Consider the following 27976-nt stretch of genomic DNA (forward strand, 5'->3'; position numbering starts at 1 on the left):
AGGAAGGGGGGTTATCAAAGGAGAGGCATGACCATGTATGGGTTGTCGGTCGGAAGTGGTTCTGTAGCAGGGTCGCGCAGAAGGAGAGGGTTTATGGCCTGTATGAGAGAGCGGGGGTGGCCGGCGCGCGGGGGATGCTCGCAGCGCCGGGGGAAAGCGCTGGCGATCGAGAGTGAGCGGGGAGAGAGAGTGGGGTGCCTAAAATGGCGACCGTACATTTGCTATGCGTGGCGCTGGGGAGAGGCAAGATGGCGCAGATAATGTTCAGTTTGCAAGCTAAATTTCCACAGAAGGACATAGTGAGAATAAAACTAATATAGAGATGATTCAGAAAGTATATCCGACTAAAATAGATAGAAATTATTTGCATAAAGACAGGTCTATAAATGATTTCTCTAACAATGTATTTTCAAAACTTTTGTATGAATATGTAAAGGCAATGGACGTAAGGGACTGCTATGTCTGTATGCAGTTACCTGCATCTGTATCGGAAGGAGTGACCTATCACCACCTTCCAGTAACCTATGGAATAACATGTAGTGTAATAGCTAGTTTGTTTTACAAAATAGGGAAATTAGAATATTATTTTTCAGATGTAGATAACATATTTTCACAAGTACATGTAGTCATCAAATTGAATAAAGTAAAGCCTGCAAAGGTGGTAGATGAATTTTTCTTAGAAACTAAAGAACTAACATTAGAATATATATTTAGAAATAATTTGACTTGCAATTTAAAGAAAGAGGAAAATACTTTCTTAGATATGGTTGAAGAAAGGAGATTGAAATGCAAAAGATAGCATCTGAGGGAAGAGAGGAAAGGACAGTCTGGGATGTTGAAATGGAAAAACATTTGAAGGGAGAAGCTAGTCCAACTATGGCTTTAGATTGGCCTCAGAAAGGGAAGTTGTATATTAGAAGGAATCAAACTGCATATGATAACTATTTTGTAGGTAACAGTGAATGCCATGATACATATTGAATCATGGGTGGATGGGGATTTAACCCCTTGAGTACCCCGCCCTTTCCACGCCCTGTGCAGGGCGTTTCATTAGCGGGCGGGGCTCATGACGAGATAGTCTCGTCATGGGCACAGCGCAACCGCGGCCCATGACGAGACCATCTCGTCATGGGCACTCAAGGGGTTAAAGGAGGAAATGATCCAGTTTTTCCTGGGTTATATGTTATCTGCGGGAACAAGGCATATTATCGTTTACCAGACCATTGGTATGGCACATGTTATGTAGGTCTGGTTTTCCCAAAGATATTCCACATGGGAAGAGGAGAAGATGGTGTACATAAGTTAGGTAGTCTATTAACACGTAGAAAAAGAGAATCTTGGTCAGAAATTGTGGGAGACATTTTTGGAGCATTGATATCAGCAGTGGGAATATCTCTGAATGCACACAAAATTAAAACACTATCAACAGTAGTGGATCGCTTGTCAACAAGCACCGCTGGAGGATTTTTTTGGGTAAATACTGAAATGGTTGCCATGCGTGCCATGGTAATGCAAAATCGACTTGCCCTTGATATAATATTGGCAAAAGACGGTGCAGTCTGTGGAATGCTGAAAGTTCAACATTGTTGTACTTACATTCCGGACAAAAGCAAAGATCTAAAGATCTACATTAAAAATATTACTGAATTGCATGAGGAAATTGCACCACTGGAGGTTGAAAGTGTTTGGGAAAAGATTGGACAGAAGCTTTCTTCCATTAAAGATTTCCTGTTAAACTTAGGTGGTACATTTGTAGGTAGGATCCTATTTCCATTAACATGTGTGATTTTTCTAGTATTAATTTTAAGACAAGGATGTCTATGTTATAAAAGAAAGAAAATACAGAAAAAGTTGAAAAGAGAAAATTTGAAAAGAAGACAGAATAAAAGACAAGAAAGAGAATTTGAAGAAGTAGAATTAGAGGAGATGAAAGATAGTATGTATAAAACAGCAAGAAGAGAAGAAATTGGGGAAACAGAAATGTAAACTAATACAAAGAATTTATTTTGCTTTTCATGACAAATTGATACAAAACTTTAATAGTATGGTGATAAAATCACCAAAGGGGGGATTGATGGAGCAGGTAGTGAAAAATGTTGTATACCTCCTCATTCTGCATGAAAATACTAATTATATAATCTATTAACTATAATAACTATAATATTATTAAACAAGTGATGCATGTACATTAACCAACATTATTAATTTTTATTTCTATTTTAAATTCAAATTACACGTGGGATTTGCATTTTGCATGGCTAAAATAACCTTTATGACAAAAATCTGTACGCATATTAACAATAGTATATGTGGTAATAGAATACTGCATGATATATGTTGCTTTTGTAATGTTGCCCAGGAAGAGGACCGAAAAGGGTGAATATAATTATTATTATTATTAATATTTATTAAGCGCGCAGCTACTTCCAACGGAAGTGTCCCGGCGCTGGCATCCATCCAGAAAGAAGAGAGAAGGGAAAGGTAGAGCGGCATATACCAGAGTCTTTAAGGTAGTCCAAACAGCCAGGTTTTCAGAGCCTTTCTAAAAGGAAGTTCCGTCTCTAGCTGGCGAAGGTCATTTGGCAAAGAATTCCATAGCAAGGCGGTTTTGGTGGAGAAAGCACGTCCACCCATCCTTGCCTTCTTAAAGCGCGGGGTGACCAAAAGATTGCAGCTGTTTGATCTCAACGTTCTTGCTTGATAATATTTCTGAAGTTTTCGTTTTAAATAAAGAGGGCCTACTCCTCTTGTAGCTTTATGGGCCAGCACAAGTGCTTTGAACTGGACTCTTTTCCTTACAGGGAGCCAGTGCAGGCTGCGCAAATGAGGAGTAATATGATAACGTAGAGGCACATTTCTAATGAGCCTAGCCGCTGAGTTTTGGATGCGTTGCAGTCTCCTCATCAAATAGTCAGGGATGCCTAAATACAGGCTGTTCGATTGCTTTCAATGTTGCTATATGCTAGATAAATACAAGCACCTAGAGGGATTAGTAAGGGGTTAACATTAGATTTATCATTTCTATTTATTAATTACTCTTTTTTGTTTGTTTCGCTTAAGTTGGCATTTGGGCCTAAATCAAAGATGGCCGCTAACTCCACACGACGAAGTGGCCACTGTTCCATGAGGTGCGGAGTGAACTGCGCAAGTGCAACAAAATCTCCTGAACCTCGTAGCGAACTTTGTACAGCATGTCCCCAAACAAGGCTATGATACGGGATACCTGCCAAGACAAGAGAACAATTAACCTTACAATAAACCGGAACAAGCCGACTTTTGGACTAACTTATGACCTCACCCATCGAACTGAACTGAGAACCTAAAACTTACATCGGACGATCTCATCCAGCCAATCACGACTGTCCTAAAATATTAAATTGTATCTTCTTTACTTCATTGTATTATAAAAGAAGTAGTAGAATAGAGAGGAAAGGCTCCATCGCTCGCTTCGCCTCGCTCTTACTTTTGGGTCACGTCGCTTTGCGTTGCCTTGCTACGATTTGCGCGTTCTCCTGAAACTTTGAGGGTCTGGATGCTGCCCGATCATCTGATGGCTGCGAACTTTTCCAAAGTCTACGGGCAATGATAGATGCTTGCACATCTCTGGTCCTTTGCTGATCTTTGGGACTGTAATGTGCTGAGCAAAGAACTTTGAGCTTTGACCTGTTTTCGGACGATTAACGACAAAATTATGCAGAGCCAATTAATTAGAAGACTCCAAATAGCCAGGTTAGGTAAATATGATGTTCTGCGATTTACTCAAATTTTGATATAAAACTTTCTAAACTTTGACGAGACAAATGCGAATTCAAATCATTATGAAATTTTAGATAAACAATTATTGATTAACGAGAAATTATGAGTTGTGAGTTTTATTTAAGAGATAGATTCCGAAGTCTTAAAATGTGTTTTAGCTGGTTCTAAATCACCATCAACCAATCCAACTAATTTGGTCCATTGACCGAAGTGGGAGGATGGCCTTGTTGTTTTAGGATTAAGGATCTGTAGGTGAAAGGGCGTAAATGTATATTTTTTAAATGACTTTTCCTTCCCTCTAGGTTATAAGGTGTTCCCCTCACATGTCCGGCGCTTGAATTATTCATCCCTCCTGTGTGTGCAGACCAGTGTGGAAGCAACGTGTGAGTGTTGGTGTTATGGGCCCCACCAATGACTGCATGTGTGAATGAGTTAGTGTGACGTTGGGTCTGTGACGCAGGGAGGATACCGGTATGGGTTGTCTTCCCTGTTGGCAGGGGTTTTTGCGCTGGATCATTATAATTTCTCCAATTATGACTCAAATTGCCTTTTGTTAATTTGATATCACCGTTAAACATCATGGGGCTTATTTACAAGACCATTGTGCCACCGGTGTGCCACTTTTATTGATGCACCGGCAGTGCAATGGGCTTCCCATATCTACAAGGCATAACTCTGTGTAAAAGAGGTGTTGCATAGGTGTTGCTGTGGGTGTTACCATGTATTATCCATGGATTGTGACGCATTGCCAGATTTACAACATTTTGTAAACCTGGGAATGCGCCAGAATCCTATGCCTCCCCAGGGGTGGCTTAAGGAGGCACAGCGAGGAGAAATGCCTGTAATTATTGTTTTTGTGCAGGAAGGTGTCATTTTTGCACAAAAACAAACATTGCCTTAGCGCAGGCACCCTTGCAAAATGAGGCAAGGGTGTCTGCGCTGGCCCACGGCTGCTATTTGAGCACTGGTGCACGGGACAAGGGTAGGAATGCGCTACATCTTGTATATATGGCACATTTCTGCCCATTTATTCAGACGCACAGCAGCACAGCAGTAAGGCTAGTAATTGAGGCCCCATATGGCATAGTCTGATTCTTAAACGCTTGTGTGAAAGAACATAGTTACTCAGTGAGACCAGCCAGACATCATGCCAAACAATGACTTCGCCATCAACGACTGTATTTCTTTTATATAGCGCTTGGTAATGGTATTTATATACCTCTTAGTACCCCAATAATTACCAATGAGTATCATTTTTAGTGCCTCGAAAATGTCAGATGTTGACCTGTAGATGAAGGGCAGTTCACTCTGACACCATCTACACATTTGTAATGTCTTACCAGAGAAGGTCAAAACCTTCCATATATTTTAAGAAATATGCGATTTGTCAAAGAGTAAGGGGCATATGTATCAACATCACCATTTGCGATTCTCAAATAGCGATTTTTAAAGAATCGCTATTTGAGAATTGCAAAACGGGATGTATTTAAAAAATTGCAAACTTTTTGGGATTTCTTAAACTTCCTTAATTGCGAAATCGCAATTAAGGAATACCTGCCCATTCATTCCTATGGGCCAGGAGACCCATAGGAATGAATGGGAAGTAATTCTCAAATAGCGAATCGCAATTTGCTAATCGCAATTTGAGAATAATTTCAAAGGTGCAAGGGTGTCATGATGACACCCTGATGCACCCCTGAAATTAGCATGTGTGTGCATATGGCGCACATACATGCCCTAAGGGCATGTATGAGCGCCACGTGGCACTTTGTGAAATTCAAAAAAGTGCTTTTTGAAAGGAAATCGCAAATTACCACCAACTGGAAGTTGGTGGTAATTTGCGATTTCTTAAGGATAATTCGCACAACTTGGGTGCTTTTTACATATCATTTAAGAAATCGCAATTTGCGATTTCTTAAATGCTTACGCAAAATTAAGAAATCGCTAAATTAGCAATTCCTTAATTTTGCGATGGGATTTGCCTCATACATCCCGATTACCGATTTTTTAATCGCAAACGCTGTTATTTTGCGAATCGCAGCGTTTGCGATTAAAAAATCGTTTGATACATATGCCCCTAAAAGTAATTTTTGAGGTTCTGATTGTGATAAAATTCCTGGAACAAACATATAGATAGGCCTACTCTTTTTAATTGTATGGTTGCAAACACATTAGCAATACTCATTTTTAGTTGACAATATAAAACACATAAGTTAATTGTAAACAATTTGCTATGTTGCTGACAGGTAGCAGTAAAGCAAACTTTTCATGCATCCGTAACTTGGGTGACCCCTGTGATGCTGGTTCACATTACCATATGGAGAACAAGTTTCAAATTGAATAATTATAGCCATATTGTCAGCTGTGATAAGAACTGTTTCATGTTATGATATGCATGTTATTGTAACGTTAGCTTTATTATTGCACTTACCCGACTCTACAACCTTTGAAACAGGTTTGCCTAAGACATGAGCCATGTGTCCCAAAATGGAAAAAATGGCAAATCCAGCGAACAAACTTGTCAAGCCATTTATACAGCAAATCAATATGGAATCTAAATAGCAGTTGTTGTTGAACTTGTTGTATGAAGACAAGGTCACAAGACCTCCCCAAGCAATGCAGTAAGAATAGAAAATCTGAGTAGCCGCATCTTTCCAAACCTAGAAGAGGGAAAATTGGACATCAGTAATTATTAATCAGTGGGCTTTCTTGCACTTCAAATGCTGCAACTATAGCATGTAAACAAGAACATGTAACAGATAGACAACTTGTGGCATGTGCAAATCCAATCCACACTGTTGTGACTGTGACTAGGTGGAAAAGACAACCCTTTGACATCTCTTCAAAATGCCAAAATCAATCCGATGTATCCATCATCAAAGTAAATGAATAATTACATTTTGTAGATCATTGTTTGAGGAAGGGTAGCGTCTACATAAATATTGTCCGTCATTTACCTTCAGTGAGAAACTGGGTTGTTGGTTAATTTGAGTCTGAGCCTAGAGTCCTGGGTAAAAAAAAATATATCCAGCAAAAATTGAGATAAGTGGACAAAATGTTTGGGAGAAGATCACGCTAAGGCTGAAGGTGTCTGACACCTTCAATCCCACCTTATTATTTGTTAGGCTATAAATTGGGATAATTCCATTGCCACACCACACTCTGACAGTAATCCCCAGTAGTTTCCACCATTAGACATGTATATGATTTACAGACCTCTTCACCTATTTATTCAGAGGCTACCTAATTTTGTTAGCGAGGCCCCCAAAACTACCGTGCAAGAAAACCCACGAGCCCTTTTGGTTCCTAAACGACTAATTTGGCCAAATAACACATTGAGTGCACTCTGCTAGCTTACAACAAACAGCACTGCGGCTGCACCTGGCACAGACTTGAACAGTGAGTCTCATTATCGAAAAAATATTCGTTCCCCTGCGTGAACTCTGATGGTTAACACCTGCACTGAGTAGAGCACTTTGGTGAAAGAAGGAGATAAGGTTCCAAGGAGCCAAAGCCACTAGGGTGGTCAAATTCGTCTGCAGGCATCTGCATTGAGTAACAACATCCACTTGTGAGATGGATGGAGGGTCCTTTGGACAGCGTCAGACTGGGACAGAAAATAAGCTCGGACACCAAAATAAAAAGGCCCTCGTTACCGAATCAGATAGCTGAAAAAGTGGCCCACATTTGCAAATAGGGCAGTTTTAAGTTTGTAATGACAAATTGTGAAGGTGATTTGCACGGTATGGGAAACTGCATGAGTTTGTGCTTGCTAAAAGCAATGACTGTGGTAATGTCAGGGATAATCAACAGTAAAAACGGACCTACCAGACCATAAAATAGGCCCACAAATCTAAAGAAAACGCCCCACACAGTCACCTAGCAGACCAGCCCCTCGGGCACTGGCTGATGGCTCTATAGGCCAGTTGCACTCTGCATTTGGATCCCCATACTCCCCCCAAGGGTTGATCCAAAAAGTGTGCACCAACTGTGTTTCACCTCCTAGTGCACCTCCTGGTAGTTTATTTGCCATTTTGTCTATATCTGTATTCCAGCCTGGGCCCAATTGCGAAAGCTTTCCATCAGTTTCTTGGGGACACGTCCTCAGTCAAATGTGAGAAAGCCCCATTCAAGTGAGAAGAAATTCACTTAGAATAGCACTGGCGCATGTTTTGTGCCACACGACTCATACTACCGAAACTGAGGCACAAATATTTGGTGCATCATATGTAAAACCATGTACCCCATGATGAAGAAGCTGTGCACAAATGCCCTCTAATCTCATGGAAAAATTTGTGTATTATGGCCGCTGATCTTTTTTTTAAATGAAAAGATGAATTACATCTACCTTCCAATGAGAATAACAACAGATACCTCTGTTGAAGGGAAAGCAAATGGCTGAATCACCTTACATAGAAATGATAATAACACAGTGAGACATAAAAAACAATCATCCTACTTGTATGAAACATTATACAATGTTGTACCAAAGAACTTTACAGAAGATGCCAATTATAGACACTCTAAGCCTGTTTCACAAAGGTAAACTTACACTTTTGAGTAAGTTTACAATTGTTTGCTATTCACAAATAAATTTACGAGTAATATCTTTAAGAGTGTGGAGTCTCCGCACATAAAAAGACCTGTATTTTTATGTGCGGAGACTCCTCACTCATAAAGATACTTCTTGTATATCCTAATGCGAGTAGCACAGAATCATAAAATTACACAAAAATGTAAGTTTACCTCTGTGAATAAAGCCCTCTTTCTTCAAAGTGGACTTAACTACCATTCTGTATATGTAACACACACACCAATTAAGTGTGCCATTTAACAAATCATCCATCTCTTTGAAAGCAATGTCAAATTTAACAAGAACAGTTTCAAGCTTCATACATTTGAGATCAAAAATACTCTTTATATTTTACCTATTAACTGAAGTTCTGATTCAGAAAATGTGTTCTGTACATCTGAAATACACTTAGGTACACAAAAGGAATCATTTACGGGTACATTGGCAGAAATGATCATCAAAGCATGTCAGGCAGACGTTTACTCTGGAAGATGAGATTATCCACAAGTATATAACCACACTATCCACAGGGGCTCCTGGGGAACTAGAGGCACGGGGCACTAGGAGCAGGCCAGTCTCCAACATACAATGTTTAACACAAAATCGGGCCTCTACCAGGGTAGTGACCTAGGTAAAGCTTAAATTGTGAGTGATGGCATCTCACAAAAAGTGACGGACTGGTCTCACACACCACCTGGTGTCATGCTTCATCATTGACCAATCCTCGACCTCCAGAAACTCGGTTTGGTGGAGGGCGGGCATACACCTGACGACAGGGATGCACTTCTAAACAAAGTGGGGGCCCGTGACAAGTGAGTGAAATGTAAAAACCATTGCAGTTACCAAATTAATTTTAATGTGGTAGGCAGCTATATGGTATGAAAAACAAGTGAACGGTGCAATAGGAAAATGACTGTCCCCTCACCATTGTAGGTGTGGTTGACATGTTTCTGCCTTATGGCCCGATCAGGCCATTAAGGGTTTTCATTGTATTTTCATTTTTCTCTAGTTTTCCAGACTATGAAATGAGTCCTTTTCCCTGTGGAGTGTGATATAGTCAACCCACCTAGTGGCATCTTATCACCACAAGACTGGTAAGAATGGAGCCCTTCATTAATTTTAGGTCCTGATGAATGCCACGGACCCGATCGAGCCATAAGGCAGAAACATGTCGACCGCACCTACAACGGTGAGGGGACAGTAATTTCCCCACTGCACCGTTCACTTGTTTTTAATACCATATAGTTGCCTACCAGATTAAAATTAATTTGGTAACTCATGGTTTTTAAATTTCACTCACTTGTCACAGGCCCCCACTTAGTTTAGAAGTGCATCCCTGTCGTCAGGTGTAAGCCTGCCCTCCACCAAACTGAGCTTCTGGAGGGCGAGGATTGGTCAATGATGAAGCATGACACCAGGTGGTATTTGAGACCAGTCAGTCACTTTTTGTGAGATGCCATCACTCACAGTTTAAGCTTTACCTAGGTCACTACACTGGGAGCGGCCCCATTTTGTGTTGAACAACTATCCACAAGTATTCACATTATAGGGTAAAATTCTAAGGTGAAAACTTGGATTCTGCAAAGGAAGGGGTAGATGTGGCCATTTAGAATGAGATGGACCCATCAAAGTTGTAATGTTTTGGCACATCCATTTCTATTTTTTTTTCATCCTGTTTAAATGTGCAACGTTACTCCAAAAATAGGTTAATGATTGAATAGAAAGATTTTGCTAACATTTACACATTTGCCAGGTGTGACAGGGTAAACACCTTCATCAAATTGAACATATTTCTTATATTTATTTTGTTACACTGTACTCAGTAATTATTAATGCACAAGTAAACAAGATAACATTTATTTGCCTTGTTAGCATAAAAGTATATAACCCCCACCCTGAAGTTCTATGACATTCCTTTATTTATTTAGACTTCTTTAATTTAACTGTATCCACTAGCCTTGTGTCGGCCCCTTTTTCAGTTTTTAGTTTATTGAATATTTCAATGTTGACTAAACCAGTAATGTATAATGTATATTCAGATGTATCCTGAAGAGAGTACTGGGGTGACAAATGTATGCCCAGTTCCAGCCAGTGGGTGGAGGGATTCTTAATCACTCTCTAACTAATGGGTTAAAAGTACCCAGAGGTGACCCTACCCACTTTTGCAGCATGGCATGTGTGTATTATTGTAAACTAATCCACAGTGCCCCTCTCAACCTAAAGCCAACAAAGCAGAACCTTTCTTCCCCTGTGCAGAGCTCCCTGTTCCTACCCAGAGTTGTGCCAAATCCTCCTTTGTGGTCATTCAAACCTAGTACTACCGGTAGCCCCTCTCTCACTAGGATTGGTGCCTGGGAATTTCTAATAGGCCACAAGAGGGGTAGGCCCAGTTGTGAGCCACATCTGCCTGTGACAGGGTAGGTACCTTTTGAAGATAAGTTCCTGGGCAAAGCACATATTGCCTCAGCTTTGGATGCCACATCACACCTAATTCAACCGAAGTCACATTTGGCTCAGGCTGGAAAATGACAACTTTCTAAAAGAGTCATTTTCAAAAACATACTTGTTAGAAATGGGGGTCTCTACTATGAGTTTTAAACTGCTGAGAACTGTGTAATTCAACCTATAATTGTGTAATTGTATATGGATGCTGACACTTGTTTAAATAAAAAGCAGTTTAAAAAAAAATGGGGGTCTCTAGATGGCAGTGGGTTGCACCCTACCCAAGCAGGAACCCTTCCTTATAGTCAGGATAAGGGAGTTACACACCTAGATTACCCCTGCTCGTCCCCTAGGGAGCTTCGCACAAGCAGACAGGCTTATCTCAGAGGCATTGTGTAAAGTATTTGTACAAGAAACACACACAGTAAAAAACACTACAAATGGACACCACACCAGTTTAAAAAAAGAAAGTGGGCCCGATTCACAGAACAAATTTAAGACTAAATCCTAAACTTAGTACCATTCTGGTATTCACAGAATGCACCTAGTACTTCTGGTATTCACAGAATGAACTTACTACTTTTGCTATTCACAGAATGAACTTAGTACTTTTGCTATTCACAGAATGGATTTACGACTCCTAAACTTACGTCCGCACTCGGGCCGGAAATTCCGGGCCGGAGGCGGAGCTTCCGGGCCGGAGGCGGGGCTTCCGGCCGGAGGCGGAGCTTCCGGGCCGGAGGCGGAGCTTCCGGCCCGGAGGTGGGGATTCCGGCCGATTTAGCCATGGCTGAAATCTCCACCTCTGGGCCGGAAGCTCCGCCTCCGGCCCGGAAGCTCCGCCTCCGGCCCGGAAGCCCCGCCTCCGGGCCGGAAGCTCCGCCTCCGGGCCGGAATTTCCGGCCCGAGTGCGGACGTAAGTTTAGGAGTCGTAAATCCATTCTGTGAATAGCAAAAGTACTAAGTTCATTCTGTGAATAGCAAAAGTAGTAAGTTCATTCTGTGAATACCAGAAGTACTAGGCGCATTCTGTGAATACCAGAATGGTACTAAGTTTAGGATTTAGTCTTAAGTTTGTTCTGTGAATCGGGCCCAGTATCTTTATCTAAACCAACCAAGACCAAAAACGACAAAATCCATCATACACAATTCAAAATTAAACTTTTAAAAGGTTTCAAGCAATTCTGTCCATAGAAATCTATGGATGCATGATTTCTTTTAAGCCTGGGTGTATAACTCCACTCCGCTAGAAGAGTTTGCGGCGTTTCGCAACTCTGTGTTCTGCTTAGAACATAGAGTTACTGATAAACTCTGCACTCTACAACAGAGGGGAGGTTTTTTATGTTGCTACGGCTGCAATGTCCATTCCCGCGCTGGAGCGACTTGGCGGGCGCTCATGATTGTCCACTAGATTTCCTAGCCGTTTGGAAGCACCATAAGATTTGCTACCCGGCTGCAAGCTCAAGCGAGAATTTGTGGTCATCTACATCTTTCGGCGTGCCTGGGACTTCCGGTGGATGTTTTTTGACATACAAAATCATGAACGAGCAGGATATACTGCGGCTGCAATCTGGGACGATTTTCTCCTTGAGAAGCATCAAAATCTTCCCAAAATTAAGATTTGGAGTCATAAACCTACTTAAATGGACGGTTGGTGTTGTTTTTTGGGCATGGAGTCCTTTATTTTACAACAGGAAGGAAGTGCCCCAGAGTCTCCAACTTCAACTTCTTGTCCAGCAGGTTCCGCCCAGTGCTTTATCCCTCCCCAGGTAACTTTTCATCAGGATTTGGAGTTGGAAGGATCACTCTAATTGTCTGCTGCATATATACTATTGGATTTAAGGACGTTGCATTTGAGATTTCACAAGTAAGTTAAAAAACTGATATATAAGGGTGTTGTTTGATTGGGGGCATGCATCTGGATTCATCTGTACTTTTAATTGATTTTAAAAATGTATTGTGGTGGGTAGCCTGCAGTTTTAGTAGGGGCCTAATTATTTTTGTGCACGTAGTTTAACTTCCTTTATAAATGAAAAATGTTGCACAGATCATAACATTTTCTCAATTTTTTAAAATAAATTTGCAATATTGATTTAATTCACTCTGTGAGCTAGTCCGCCAATGGCCTTTCCAGCAAGTAGGCACAGCACTAGTCATGGGTGCATGAAACAACAGTTTCTGTGGTGTCTGTTGAATTGAAACATCATTTAGGCTATGCATGGCATTGGATTAAAAAACAAAATGTGTCTTTTTGTGTGGTATTTCCTATTAATTTTTGATTTTGGCATTGCTGAATTAATGCTGTGTTCTCTGTGTTACCTGCCTCCTTTGTCTGGCCAGTGCGTGAGTGTGTATGTTCTTGCCATAGGCCACCATTTGCTTTTGATCCCCATGCCATGCGGCCAGGGGCCATTTTGTACAGTCAGTGTCCATAGGCCTGCATGTGTTCTTTTTTACTTATTATTATTTATTTTTGTATTGCTTTTTTAACATCAGCACAACAGTACTCAGCACAACAGTACTCTCTTGTAAGGTAGAACAAAGATAACATGCAAGGTAAAATATTCGGTCACAATGGTTACATATCTAAATGTGAATACAGGCAATCATCACAATATGGAAAGGAGGCCCGGAGAAGGGTAGCATGTTCATTGCAATGGAAGCAAGAAGAAATATGGATTGAATTTTGTCTAGCAAGGCATCTAAACAGTGTAATCCATACATCACAAAATATTCCATATGATCATACAAATCTCACAATACAAAGACAAAGAGAAGCATTATCCAGGATCTTATTCGCCCTTCGATTTCCCACGTTTCCTTGCTCACCAACTATTGTTGATACAATCCCCAGATGCTTCTGGGACGGCTCTGGGGAGGCAACAGTTCACTATATGCATTAGATTGGGTACTACAATATAGTAAATCTGCGACCCATTCATCAGTCGTAGGTATGGGAACCCTCCCCCATCTTATGTCGATCCTCCATTTAGCTAATAAAAGTCCAAACACTAACAGTTTCCTAATGACCTTATCTATTCCCTTATCTGGCCAAAGCAGTGCAAGTAAGAGGCTCGGAGCAAGCGAGTGCCCCGTATTCTCACTCAACGTCCAGAAAATACCCTCCGAGAACCCTAAGACCTTCGGGCAGTACCATGCAACGTGAATGAAACCAGCTGTCTGCTCAGGGCATCTATGACAAGCCGATGTGTCCCTTAAGCCATATCTGCAGAGTTTTTCTGGTGTGTAATACACTCTATTAATATATTTGAAATGTATGAGCATGTCTGCTATTTAGGGAAGTACTCTTAGTGACAGTGCAGCAGTATAGCCAACTCTTATTATCAATGTCGAAATGTAAATCTTTCTGCCAGTCCTGGCATGATTTCAACGAGAGAGACCTCTTGTGCTCCTGTAGCGGCCCATACATCCTGGTCACCAGCTTTTGGGGAGAAAGTGCCTGTATGATGTACATAAGGGCAAGCATCTCATTTGGTTCCTGTAAATCATCACCTAGCAATTCACGCCAGGTGTGCCTGGGCCTTAGGTATTGGAATTGGTCCAGTGCTGTGGTGGTTATTCCCTCTTTAGGGACATCGTCCCACTTACAAACTACCCCGACATCAAAAAATGTCCACAACTGTATTATATCCAATTTCTGTAGACTTCAACCTCAGTTCCTGTCGGGAAACACATGCACCACTGCAAGGGGACTAACGGAGAGTACAACAGCGCCCCGCCTGCCTCTCTAAGAGGCATTTCCATGCATGAATGGTAGCATGCAGGGAGTCCAAGACCGCGTGTCTCCACCTGGGCTGGTAAAAAATCATATGGGGTAGGGGAACCGGATCAGCAGCAACCTTTTCGATGCGGAGGTACGGAATATCCTCTGATCCATGCATGCAAAGCCTGTGCAACCCTGTAATATAATTCTATATCTGGAGCATTTAGTCCTCCAGAAGAGTAGGGCAGTGTCAGCATCTCCCATTTAACCCTAGGCTGCTTTCCTGCCCACGCAAGCTTGATCATCAAGGTCCTCAGAGTGGTAAGAATGCGTATCGGCAGAATCATGGGTATATTTTTGAATAGAAAAAGAAATCTAGGCAAGACAACCATTTTCATTATAGAAATGAGTCCCACCAATGAGAGGGGCAACCTAATCCACCTGCTAATATTGTCCTAGAGCCTAGAAATAGCCTTACCATAATTTCCAGTGAGTCATATCTCAGGGTTAGTATGTATTTGGACCCCAAGTACCGAATTGGGTCAGTGGACCATTGCAAGGGAAGGTTAAGTTGCACCTGAGTGGTCAAGGGGAACATGATCGATTTAGACCAATTTATGCAGAGCCCCAAACTGCGTGACCTCAGCCAACACCGTCTGAGGTTTCTCTCTGGCTCCCGCACATATATTAAAGTATCATCTGCATACGCCGACACAATAAGGGGGTAGTCATGGAAGCGTATAGCCCTGTGATTATTATATTTCCTGAGCGCACAAAGAAGTGGCTCCGCCGCAGTGGGGAGAGTGGGCATCCCTGACGGGTACCCCGAGAAATATCTATAAGACTAGAGACAGTGTTGCCCACCCTGACTCTGGAGCGCAGCCTGGCATATAATACCATAATCAGCCTTAGGAATACTTCGCGTACTCCCACTCTGTTCAGGGCTCCTTTCAGGACCCCATTCTACAGAGTCAAATGCCTTCTTGGCTTTGAGAAAAATCAGGTACGGCCTTCACTGCTGGTTCTATTCTTTGAATTGTTTCAAATAAATTGCACAGGTTATATGTAATGTTGCGACATAAAAGAAATCCTGCCTGCTCTGGTTTAACTAAGAATGGGATCAGAGGGGCCAACCGATTCGCCAATATTTTAGCAAAAATCTTCATATCTACATTTAAAAGTGACAATGGCCTGTATGAGGAGCAGACGTCCAGAGACTTGCCAGGTTTCAGCAATGTAACAATAGGGGCCTCCCTCATAGAAGGGGGCATCTCCCACACTTTTAGCCATTTCCTCATACAGGGTCGTCAGGTGTGGGATGAGCTCTTCCTGGAAGGCTCTAGAAAACGTCACAGTGAGGCCGTCGGAACCGGGGGCACTAGCTGAAAGCATCGACTTAAACGCAGCTCGTATTTCCCCAGAGTGAAGCGGAGCTATAAGATGTTCCCTATGAGTATTAGAGAGCCATGTCATTCGAATGCGATCGAGGTAGTGTCTTATCGACTCTTCGTTGGCCGTGGCTTTGGTAGTGTATAAATCTGTATGATATCTGTGAAACCTGTCGGCCCCATCCCCAGGTGTTGTAAGATTATGCCCTTCCTCATCTATAATTTCAGAGATCGTTGCAGCCTCCCTTCTGGACAAGCGTTGCAAGTGTAGCCCCCGGACCTTCCCCTTCACCATATACACTGGCTGATGTGTATTTCCTTAGATTCTTAACCTCCCCATCCGGTGTATAATGAAAGTCCTCTAATGCCTTATTAATACCCTCTAATAGTGCAGTTTACCAGTTTGTTGGTAGGTTTGTTCGAGACAAGCTATTTCCTTCTCCAGTCTTGCCAGCCTATCTCGCAAGGCGCGGAGCACCTCCACATGCTTAGGTATTGTCATACCCCTGATGTACACCTTGAATGTCTCCCACACTGTAGCAAAGCTGTCTACAGAGCCTACATTTAGTTAAAAAAAAAAATTCAATTAGCTGCGCCAAATCGGACTTACATACAGGGTCTAGCAACGAGAACGGGGAGAATCTCCAAAGAAAGGGCCCCGGTGCACCAGCACCAACGTCCAACTCCAATATGGACGGAGCATGGTCAGAGTATGTTCTGGGGAGTACCTCACATGTGCTAACTTGCGGTAGTATGGACCTAGAGGCCAATCAGAAATCAATGCTTGTGTGTGTGTCAGTATATCCAGCAATATCTGGGTATCTCTGTCTCCAGACATCCGCCAGTCCTAGTTGGTCAATTATCTCTGTGATAGCACCAGCAGCAGCCGATTATCGTCGGGGTGGGCCCTTGAATCTATCTTTATTTGGGTTTAAAATGCAATTAAAATCACCACCCCAAACTATCAGCACCTCTTCCATTCATAATAGCAGATTGGTGAGCGTCTGATAAAAGAGAGGATCATCATAGTTGGGGCTGTACACATTAACCACTATGACTTGTTGCCCTGCTTTACAACATTTTGCAACAATTAACCTAACGTTAGGGTCCCTATGCAAGCACTGCAATGTCACCCCTGACTTCGGACTGAGCCACACCAACACTCCCCTGGCATGCGGTGTGAAACCTGCATCTGTTGCAGAATCTTTAAGAATTCTATGTGTGAGCATTTTACTATCAGGGGCAAGGTGAGTCTCCTGCAGCAGACCGATATTTATTTTATGACGCTTAAGATATGCCACTACCTTCCGGGTTTTTCTGTACTCATTTAAACCTCTAACATTCCATGTGATGAAACGTATAGTATTTGTCTGCTTATTTTTAACCTCCATGCCAATGACCTTTCAGTATGTTATTGCAATGCGACCTCAAGCGACTCAGGTGAGACAGCACAGTTTTGTGCTTTAACATTAACCCCCTTACAACCCAACCTCCCCCAACCCCTTCCCACGCTATGCAGTCCTAAACTTTGCATAATTGAGTGACCCATCCCCCTCCCAAAACTTGGCATTGCTCAACACAATCACAAACAGAAACATAACATTCCCCGTGTGGATCACACTCTGGGGCGGATGCTGCTGAAGACAGAGAAATATCCGCTGCCCGTCAAACCCTCTGACTTAAGATTATAGAATGCCTCCCACACAGTCAGAGGAGGGACTATGAGGGACTATGCCCTGCAACCGGTAGTAGGTCCACCCCCCCAGAATGACAGGAAAGGAGACAAGCACCATGCTGAGGGGTCAGGACCCCCACTGTGAATCCCTGTACTCTGGAGTGTCCAGTGCCTTAATTTCTCAGTCCATCTCGCCCCAGCAGCAGACAGCCAATGTACCAAAACATATATAGTCTATATAACAGTCACTGGCACTGTATTTCTCAGCCTGCCCTCCCCTTAGTGTCTCAGTAGTGGTTGGTAACACTAATGAACCTAGGCCAGGGTTCCAGCGCCAAAGCATGTTCAGTTCGTAATAACTAGTATACCTTCCGTGTCTAACATTCACCAGGGTCAGACCTGTCAGCCTTCTTGCCTGTTTGCTGACTGGGGGACTTCGCTTTCTGAGCCGCACTTTCATGCTTTTTAAGGAACTGCAGTGCCTGCTTGGGGTCTTTGAAGACATGCGATGACCCATCCACTATGACCCAGAGTTTTGCAGGGTACAACATATTAAACTCCAAGTGCAATTCATGCAGATGTCTTTTCACTGGAGCAAACTGGTGCAGAGCCTCCTGCACCTGCTGGGTTAAATCAGGGTTGATAGAAATAGTCATACCTTCGAGCCGTAGTTCTTGAAGCTCTCTAGCTCTGCGAAGGGCAGAGTCCCTGTCTCTGTCCTTCAGAAGCTTTGCAATTATAAGATGCAGGAGGCCCCAGGAGCTGGTCTCTGTGCCAACGATGTATGTGCATGTTCCACTGAAAACATAGCAGGGAAGTTCTCCCTACCCAACAGAGTGACTATTAGCTGCTCCACCTAGTGTTCCATATTTGTAATATTTGTAGACTCCGGTATCCCAACAAAGCAGAGGTTATTCCGTACGGAGCGTGCCTCCAAATCCTCCGCCCTAACTTGGACACTATGCAGTAGTTTCTCCTTTTTTACCTGGGCCTGTGCGCCTCCATTGAAGGTGTCCTCTGCTTCCGCCACCCTTTGCTCCACGGCATCCAGACGTTCTGTGTGTTTATTGAGGTGCTCAGACATCCTATCCATGCGGTACGAAAGGGCATTAATCTTCTCATATATTTTATTTAGACTGTGTTGCATGGTGGCTAGCATCTGATTCAAGTCTGTATCAACTGTGCTATCATCTGCCTCAGAACCGGACTCAGGCGGGTTTTTCTCAGAGTCTAGATGTCTAGGGGTTGTCTTCCTGGGCTCGTAATGCAGCTTAGATTGGGATGTTTCAGTTCGCCTATGATGAGACACTTGAGCCTGTACCCCCTTGTCGGTTACCCGCATGCGAGACAGCAAATTCGGCGCAGGTAAACTTCTTTCAACCCAATTGAAGGCCAGGCGTGTGATCTAGCAGCCAGCACCAAGCGGTGAGCGACCTCCGCTGCAGGTTAAGACAAAGCCCAACGCCAGCTACCTCTGGACCACATATAAAGAAGAGCACCACCGCTGCCCCTGCCGATCCCTTCAGTGGGGCCTTGCGTGCGATAGCCTCCATCAAATGGATCGAGCACAATATACTATGGGGCACAGTCCCAACAGTCGATACTGGTTCCAGCAGACATCTGTCACAGGCCGCCCGCTATTCGTAGGCTTAATCTGCACATGTGTGTCACGTAGCTCGGGATGGCCCGGCTCGCCTCCTACACTGTGGAGGTCACGACTCCGCAGGAGCCCCAGAGATCGTTAGGTATGCCTCAGTCCCACCGGCCCCCGCAACTCGTAGCTAAGATTATCGTCCAGATATATGGGGGAGGGGTGGAGGGTGGAAGCCCCATCCCTGCCGCGGGCCGCCCACTCACCCACGCAGCACCAGCAGGGGCAACGGTACTACTGCAGGCAATGGAAGGGCTCCAGCAGCCCTCGCCAGGCTCCGTGGAGTGATTGTGATTCGTGTGGTATTCACTGATACCGCAAAACAAATTCACATAGGAAACTAATTGTCAAATGACCAGAGGAGGTCTGAATTTCCAACCAATAAAAGAATAACTTAGATCAAAGCAGTGCTCAATCGTAATCAATTGTACGTCTCCACGTCACAATCCATAGGGGCTACATCGTCAAAGTATTATCTTGAAATCATAACGTGCTAGGAGCAAACATGTGAGACTCCGACTGTGCAGTGTGCTATAAATCCCGTAAAAAGAAGGTGAGGGACTCTTACAAAGATGAAGATGTAGAAAATAACACAGACAAACACACATATATGTTCAAACATAGAGCAGTTGACCCAAAGAAAGGGTAGGGATATTGTCTTTTCCTTCAACTACAAGTAATATGCACCGTGGATCCAGGTAGAGGACGAGACAGTGCTGCGGCAGAAATTTAGCTGGAGAGGTAAATTCTGCAAGAGAGATAGTTAGACGATGTGCAGCCATTCTAGTGCAAGCAGAACGTGTTGTTCGGGAGTTGTTGTACTCATATGGATAGTCGCAGTGTGTGGCGCGCTGACCTACCCTTCCGTCCGCCGACCAGGCTCAGCATCATGACGTGTCACAGCTCGCTGACATGCCCATCAGCACCTTGTGGCCGTCATGTGGGAATACGTGAGGGCACCCATAGTATCGTTGCGGCCATATTGGAGTGTGATATCATGAGTGGTACACACTCACCTGGATGCTCCTGATGTACTGAGTACTGAAACATGAAAGGAATGGGGGGGGGAGATAATTCATTTCATTTTATGGATGAGAAATGTATTTTTTTTAAATAGCTTTGTCACACATATGTGGGAAAGAGCTTGTGGTAATGAGAGCCCTTGCTACTAGTCACCTCGGGAAGGCCCATAATGTGCTCCTAATGTACTAAGTGAGTACTGAAACCTGCAAGGAATGACGGAAAAGATACTCTGTTCCATTTCTATGGATCAGAATAGTGTTGTCTAGCTCGGTCACGCATATGTGGCGAGTGGCTATATGGTCATGGTAATCAGAGCCCTCGTTGCTAGCCATCTAGGCTAAGGCTCATTAAGTATGATTGCCACAGTTGAGGTGGAAGGGAGAGGGGCACAATCGAGATGGAGGGGAGACAGATATAACTCCCAGTGAGACCCCATGAATATCAATAAATCATCCCCATGTATGCTACAGGTGCAAACCAGCATTCATTGTCTAGGGAATATTTCATTGTCATTTGTCAGCTGCACCTCCCTAAGTGCCACATCCCACGTGACGCACATAACGCAAGCAGTTACATCGGTATATTGTTGGAGTTGCTCTTTCTTATCCTTCCTGGTTGTATACCATGAAAGTTTATGTAGGTGTGGTTTTACGAATGGATAAACTGTATTGTTAACTATTTATAATACTTTAAGAAACCAGTGAACGCACTAAATGATATTGTTTGTTTGCACTACTAATTGGACTGCAACAATGCCACGTTTCACTAATGTTCTTTTTGCTTATTTGCTTTTAGGTGCACAAGAGACAACATCACCCACAGTACTGCCAGATGTGCATGAAATGATGCATGACCACACATCCTGAGGACATCTCAGCTCAGTGCTACTGTCAAATGACAGCTTCAAGATGGCCCCAAACAAAGGTCCTACCAAGAAAGTGGCCAGTGGTAAGAAGAAGAGCTTACAACCACTTGTATGTCGACCCAGACTATTTCTGGACACAAAAAACGTGTGCCTGCTGCACCGGCCTGCGGGGAGCAACCTAGAAGCAGCACCTCCACATCAGCGGACCCACCCCAACCTAGGCCCAAGCCCATGTCTGTCAGAGGCAACCAGTATAATCACAGCAAAACCAATGAGCAGTGACCTTGAAATTGACGCATCTCTTTCGCAAAGTAGTAGCCAATCATTGCAGGAAACTCAGATAAGTGGTCAACAAAAGCCACAGCCAGCGATAGTTGTTACTCCCGACATAGGAGCAGTTCATGAGATTGAGCTTCATGCTGGGGATGTTGAGGAAGCCACTCTTTCAGAAGATCCATTGTCTCCCAGATCTCTAGCAAGCAAAAGGAGGGTTAGTCCACCATCTTCTTCTCCAAGACGCCCTTCTGATGATCTGGACACCACTTGGATCCTGCCTCAGTCTGAGAGGGAGACATGCCACGAGAGGCTAGGGAAAAGGAAGGTTCCTGAAAGCCTTAGACTTATGGATGTTATCATGGATGTTAGCCCAGCCCCAGTAGAGACCGATGTTACCCCATCCAACCCTTCTGTGAGGGATGTGGCACCACAGATACCACCACTACTGCCTGCTGCCATATTTGCAAAGTCCCGGCAGTGACCTACATCCACAACCACCTCAGTAGAAGTAGGAACTGCACATAGGCAAAAGACAAAAATACCTACCTACTGCCAGTTCTTCCGACACTGGCAGTGGCACCAGCATCAGAAAATGGACCTCCCTAGTTTGGGACTTCTTTACGGTTAGCAAGAAGGAGCAGAACATTGCCATATGCTCCATTTGCGCAGCAAGTGTTATTCGGGGTAAGCTTGGTACAAATTATGGTACATGAGGCCAAACATCCCATTTGAGAAAATACCAAACAATCCAGTGGGAGGCGCACCTTAGCGGTGTTGGTGAAGGGGGTGGAAGGCTGGGCAGGGAATCCAATCTGATTACGGTGGAAGGTGAAGAAGAGAAAGACATTTCCGTTGCGCAAAGCAGCCCTGTCCCCAGCAGTGCAATAGTATCGCCCACATCAGAAACATCGCAATGGCACAAGACCCAGGTCGAAACCTCGAGGCAAGAGAGAACAATGGCTGCCCTGTTGAGACGCACATTGTGCCTACCACTGTCAGCTCTCAATAAGTCACCTGGATCAGTGGTCCCAGAAAAGAAAAAAATCCAGGCTACTATTCCTGACATGTTTAGGCAGGAGGGGCAGTACGACCGCAACCACCCAATGGCACGTTTGTACAAGGCAAAGCTGGCAAAAATGTTAGCGCTGGACCTCCTCCCTTTCTCTTTTGTGGAAGGTGGGTTTTCTAGAATTTGTGGCAGCTATATGCCCGAAGTAAAAGTTACTTACCTTCGGTAACGCTATATCTGGTAGAGACACAGTCTAGCCGCAGATTCCTTAACTTTGAATTCTCTCAAGGGGCCAGTCTGGACCTAGACTTTTTTCAGCAGTAGCAGTGGACAGCGTCATATGGCTCCGCGATGACATCATCCGCTGACATGACGTCAGTGGAGCCATATAAGTCCCCTCCAGCGTGCGGGCATCAGTTTCTTCTGTGAAATCCTTCCGCGCCAGAACGCGGAGCCGCTACAGAAACTGGATGTGGGAACAGTGTGACAATAAAGATCAAAAATCTTTAAAACATTCATAAAGAAAACACATCAAATGGTATATTAATACCAGACATGGATTTTAAACAACACCTCCGAAAAAATCAACAAACACAGCGCTACATGAAACTCTACGCCCCGGTGAATATCCCCTATAATAGGGAAAAGACTATGTTCTCTATAAACCATTCCGCAATGGTAAGAAAAGTATGGCAAAAGCCAATAAAACCTACAACACTCAGTTGTGTGTTAAATCACAATATTACGTGATAACTGACAGCCGCAATGTAAATGTATGAAGACAGCAAGAAGAGTTCATAGAAAGAACAAATACATTAATACTACTCAATGTGTCATCCAGAGAAGAAAAAAAAAGAGAGAGAGAGCACACCCCCACTCTACCAACCACACACATTTGGAAATAGATGTTATTGCAAAATCTAAACAAAAGCTAAGTAGCCTGGTCAAGCGATTTGTTTAGTTCCAAAATAGATAGAGATAGTGATCACTAGTATATCAATTCATCACTGAAAGGGTATAACCCTTACCTCAAGGTCATTCGCAGAGCGGGTAGGTTGAGCAGGGCATTAAGGAATCTGCGGCTAGACTGTCTCTACCAGATATCGCCTTATCAAAGGTAAGCAACTTTTACATCCAGCTGCAGATTCCTTAACTTTGAATTACATACCATAGTTATATTCCACTGGAGGAGGATCTGTGAACTAATCCCGCAAAAGTTCTCAAGGACAACTAGGCGGTCAACTAAAGATTGACCAACAGCATGTGGGATAGAAAAACACGCTCTTGGCACTTAATAGCACCTACACTTTCTGTCATAGAGCATATAAATAAAAGCAACTGTACATGCCTGAGAAAATCGTCCTTAAAGGGACAAAGTTAAAAAGGGCTTTAAGAGTCATCTATAAGCTTTAAGCATCCTCTGGCAGAGGACAGACATGACTCCTTTGCCCTAAAAAAAGAAGGCTGGAGGACCAAAAGGGTCAAATGCCTGATAAAAGACACATAATCTCTGCTACTTCTGACAATAAGAAACATAAAAGAGATGCCCGACTGGAAACCTAATAGGACCATAGAACCCATTTCCTGAAGGAAATATGAACAACGCCCTTTTGTAATGAATAATAAAGTGTGGACAATATGAAGCGTCCACAATCAATCAATAGACACACAATTGATGGGCGGAATGCAGATCAAATCAAAACATTCACCCCCAGTCAAAAGATCTAGTTTAAATTCATAATTCTTTTGCTCACCATGCCACCCCAGTTTAGACCTGGCCATATGCAAATCAGTCTTGACCCTGTGCCTCATGCGAACAGACCAGCCTTAACTGCCAAGCCAGGTCCTCCCTGGACCGGAAACAAGCATCTTAGGACCGGTTTCGGTGTTTCACCCCTCTTCAGCCAGGATAGCTTGAGTCCAGTGGCACAGTGAGCCCAAGACCCACGTCTGGCATACCTGGCGCAGTTAGGGCAAGAAAGAAATAGACACACAATTGATGGACGGAATGCAGAACAAATCAAAACATTCAACACCAGTCTAAAGATCTGGGTTAAATCCATCATTCTTTTGCTCACCATGCCACCCCAGATTAGACCTGGCCATATGCAAATCAGTCTTGACCCAGTGCCTCATTGGAACAGTCCAGTCCGAACTGCAAAGCCAGGTCCTCCCTGGACCAGAAACAAGCATCCTAGGACCGGTTTAGGGGTTTCACCACTCTTCAGCCAGAATAGCTTGATTCCAGTGGCACAGTGAGCCCAGGACCCAGGTCTGGCATACCTGGCGCACTTAGGGCGAGGAAGCAATAGACACACAATTGATGGAAGAATAATAATAAGAATAATAAATTTATTGTTTAGTTAATAAAAACCGTAACAATATAACATTTGTTAACAGTGCATGGTACCTATGAGATCAGTTAAAAAGTATTATAAAACAGGTGCTTTTTTCATTAAGTTTTGAGCCGTTTCCTTGTGCAAATAGCCAATGTGTCAGTAAATTTAGGCTGTTACCTGGAATTAGTTCTGAAGTGCCGTCGTACTAGTAACTTAATATTAAAACATACATACTTGCAATTTGATTATAGATAATATAAATTATGTACAGAAAAATTAGCATTAAAGGGAGCGATTGTGTACAGCAGCAGCGGGGTGAGCAGGCAAGTTCATTGTTCGTTCAAAGGGGCTATCTTGTAGCTGAAGTTAAGTCCTTAAGGACTAACTGAGACAAATCCGTATCTTATTCGGAGTTAGGAGAAACGTTGATGATTTTTTAGTCAGTTACCAGGTTTTTTAGCTGGTTTTGTTCAGCAAGCGTTAAAAATTTTGCTAGGCGGCAGTTTAACTGAGTGTTTTCTGGGTTAAAACATGCTAGTACCGCTTGTCTCCTTGTTCGAATACCCATTATGTTGAATAGGTTTTTTAGGAGTTTCTGCCGGTCTTGAGCCATATTTTTGCATAGGCAGATTAAATGTAAAATGTCACCTTGCTTAGCTTTGCACAGGCTACAGGAGTCTTGACCTATCTGCCGTTGCCATGGCGGAAGATGTTGGGCACAAGGCAGAACTCCCAATCTGAACCTCATAAAGCTCATTTTTACTGCTTTAGAGTACCCCTGATTAAAGTATGTTTGTGGGGTCAGGGACTTATATGTATTCAGAGTCATCCAGGCATGGGCTCTATTAGAAAAGGTTGCCTTGTCTTCAATCAGTGACGCTTGTTTGATGACCTTCCAGGCTAGTTTTTTAAAAGCGTAATATCCAATTTGGGTTTCCCAGAGTTCCTGTAGTTTAGTGTATTCTAAGGCTGACTGAAGGTAAGCTCTGGCTTGTGACGTATCTCTGAGTTGCTGTTCTTGCCACAGCAGACTGTTAAGCTTGTGGGATCGAGAGCTTTTGATCTTATACCAACAAATGATATATGCACCTTGTCTAGCAAGATCTTGTCGCAGGAGCCCGAACTCCAACCTAACCTGGGCTGGAGAGATGTAGTTCGGAAGACAAAACATTTGTTTGTAGGCTTTAACCTGGAGATTGTCTAATTGCTTAGCATCTCTGCCCCGCATTGCTTCACTACCGTATGCAATTGTGGGAAGAAGTTTTGCCTGGGCTACCCTTAGTAAGGGGGTCAGGAGCGGCCCCGTGAGTTTGTGCGCAAGATTTTTCAGAGTTATGGCCATTAACATGCCCTTTCTTCTTTCCTCCTTCATCTGAGATTTAAACAAGCCTCCTTTGTCTATTATTACTCCTAAGTATCTGTACTCATCTGCCGCATCAATTTTTCTGTTGCCGAGGAACCAATTTCTCTGACATATTTTTTTGTTTTTTTGGATTGTCATTGTTCGTGTTTTTTGCAGGTTTATCCTTAGATTGTTCTCTTCTGCGTAGTTCTGTATTGCCGTCAGGAGGTTCTGTAATCCAACGTGTGTGTGGCTTAGCAGGACTACATCGTCTGCGCATTAGGTTGGACAGTGTAATCCCTCCTAACCGCGGGGAATGAGAATTACAGGCATTAAGTACTTTTGGCAGATCAGCCAGATATAGATTAAACAGGGTTGGTGCAAGCACACAACCCTGCTTCAAGCCTTTTGAGGTGTAGATTTTCTTGGAGATGTGACTACCATCGCCTAGTTTCACCTGCACCCAGGTATTAGTGTGTAAAAGCTTCAGCATATTTACCGTGGGTGCTGGTGCACCCCATTGATCCAATTTCCTCCACAGTCTGCCTCTATCCACACTGTCGAATGCGGCGCTAAAGTTAATATAGCACAGATGTAATGGTTGCTTTGAGATTTTGGCTGCGTCGATTATTAAAGATATTGTAAGAATGTTGGTGGTGGTACTTGTTGATTTGCGGAACCCAGTCTGATTCCACGGTATAGTAAGACTAGCCTCTGCCCAGTTTGTTAATTCTTCAAGTATTGTGCCAGAAAAGTATTTTGCCTCATTATCAATCAAAGCTATTAGGCGATAGTTGTTCGGATCAGCCTTGTCCCCTTTTTTATGGATTGGTGCTATGATTGACCCTTTCCAAAGTTCTGGTATTATTTCCAACCTCCTGATGTCCATGAATAAAGAAGAGAAAATGTCCACCCAGGCATGAGGCTTAGCTTTGTAGAGTGCCGGAGGAATGCCATTCGGGCCTGGTGCTCCTTCTCTCCTTCCTTTTCCAATTTGTTTCCTTATTATTTCCAGGGGGTGATGGCTGGCGGCACCTAGTTGGCTGTTTTCGTTGTCTCCAAGATCTTAGTTGCTCAGATAGGTTGAGGTCTGGCTAATATGTGCTTGCGGCGTGAGAAAGCTTGTTTGATTATTACCAGATGTTTCAATGGGGTTGTTAAAATGGCTTGACAAGTAGTTTATCCATGTTGATTCTGTTATGTTTGACCCAATTCCGGTGTGATATGGTCGGATGATTCCGTTGACTGTTTTCCAGAAGCGACTACTGTTGTTGCATTTTATGTCGCATAGTAATTTTGCCCAGTGGTCATTCTCAGAGTCTCTTTTAATATGCCATTTGAGTTTCTTCAATTTTGCCCTTTGCTCTTTTAATTTTGTTCGAAGAAAAGTATTCCATGGTGAATATCTTAAGTTGCGCAGGGCTGCATTAATTGTTTTTTTAAGAGACTTTATCTCTAGTCGGGTTTTATTCAAGATGTTGTTCTTATTTCGTGTGAACTGTAGCTCCCGGGTGTTGTTGTTGTTTTTTGCTGATTGACTTATGAGTGAGTCAGTGAATTTTTCCCAGGTTTCTATTTGATTTCCTGGGCTTTCAGCTAGTTTATTAAAGAGTTGGATTGCAGCGTCAACTTTACTGGCTATATTCGTTGTTGTGCAATTAATCCTCCGTAAATTAGAGGTATGAATGGTCTCCTGAGTTGCTTCTGGCGTGATTGTTTTTGAGGCTATGCAGGTTATGTGGAATTCTTGTGGGCGATGGTCACTGTCGCCTTTATCCCCCATTCTGAACCCACCGATGTATTCAAAAAGTGCAAGATTTACAAAGGTGTAGTCAAAGATGGAACTGGTTGTTGAGGAGTAATATGAGGCTACAGGTGGAATGTCATCTGAGAATCTGCCGTTTAGTGCACGC

The 27976-nt window shown here is 43.3% G+C and overlaps 1 protein-coding gene across 1 annotated transcript in view; it reads right to left on the reverse strand.

Moving 5' to 3' along the window:
* LOC146829238 (sodium- and chloride-dependent neutral and basic amino acid transporter B(0+)-like) overlaps nucleotides 1–27976 on the reverse strand; it is a 1256359-nt gene that overhangs the window by 883258 nt on the left and 345125 nt on the right. The window contains exon 8 of the mRNA XM_085606669.1: nucleotides 6188–6416. Coding sequence (XP_085462795.1) covers nucleotides 6188–6416 — 229 coding nt within the window. The remainder of the gene's footprint in view (nucleotides 1–6187; nucleotides 6417–27976) is intronic.

The sequence above is a fragment of the Triturus cristatus genome, chromosome 5_2, assembly GCF_964204655.1.
Source record: "Triturus cristatus chromosome 5_2, aTriCri1.1, whole genome shotgun sequence".
Lineage (NCBI taxonomy): Eukaryota > Metazoa > Chordata > Amphibia > Caudata > Salamandridae > Triturus > Triturus cristatus.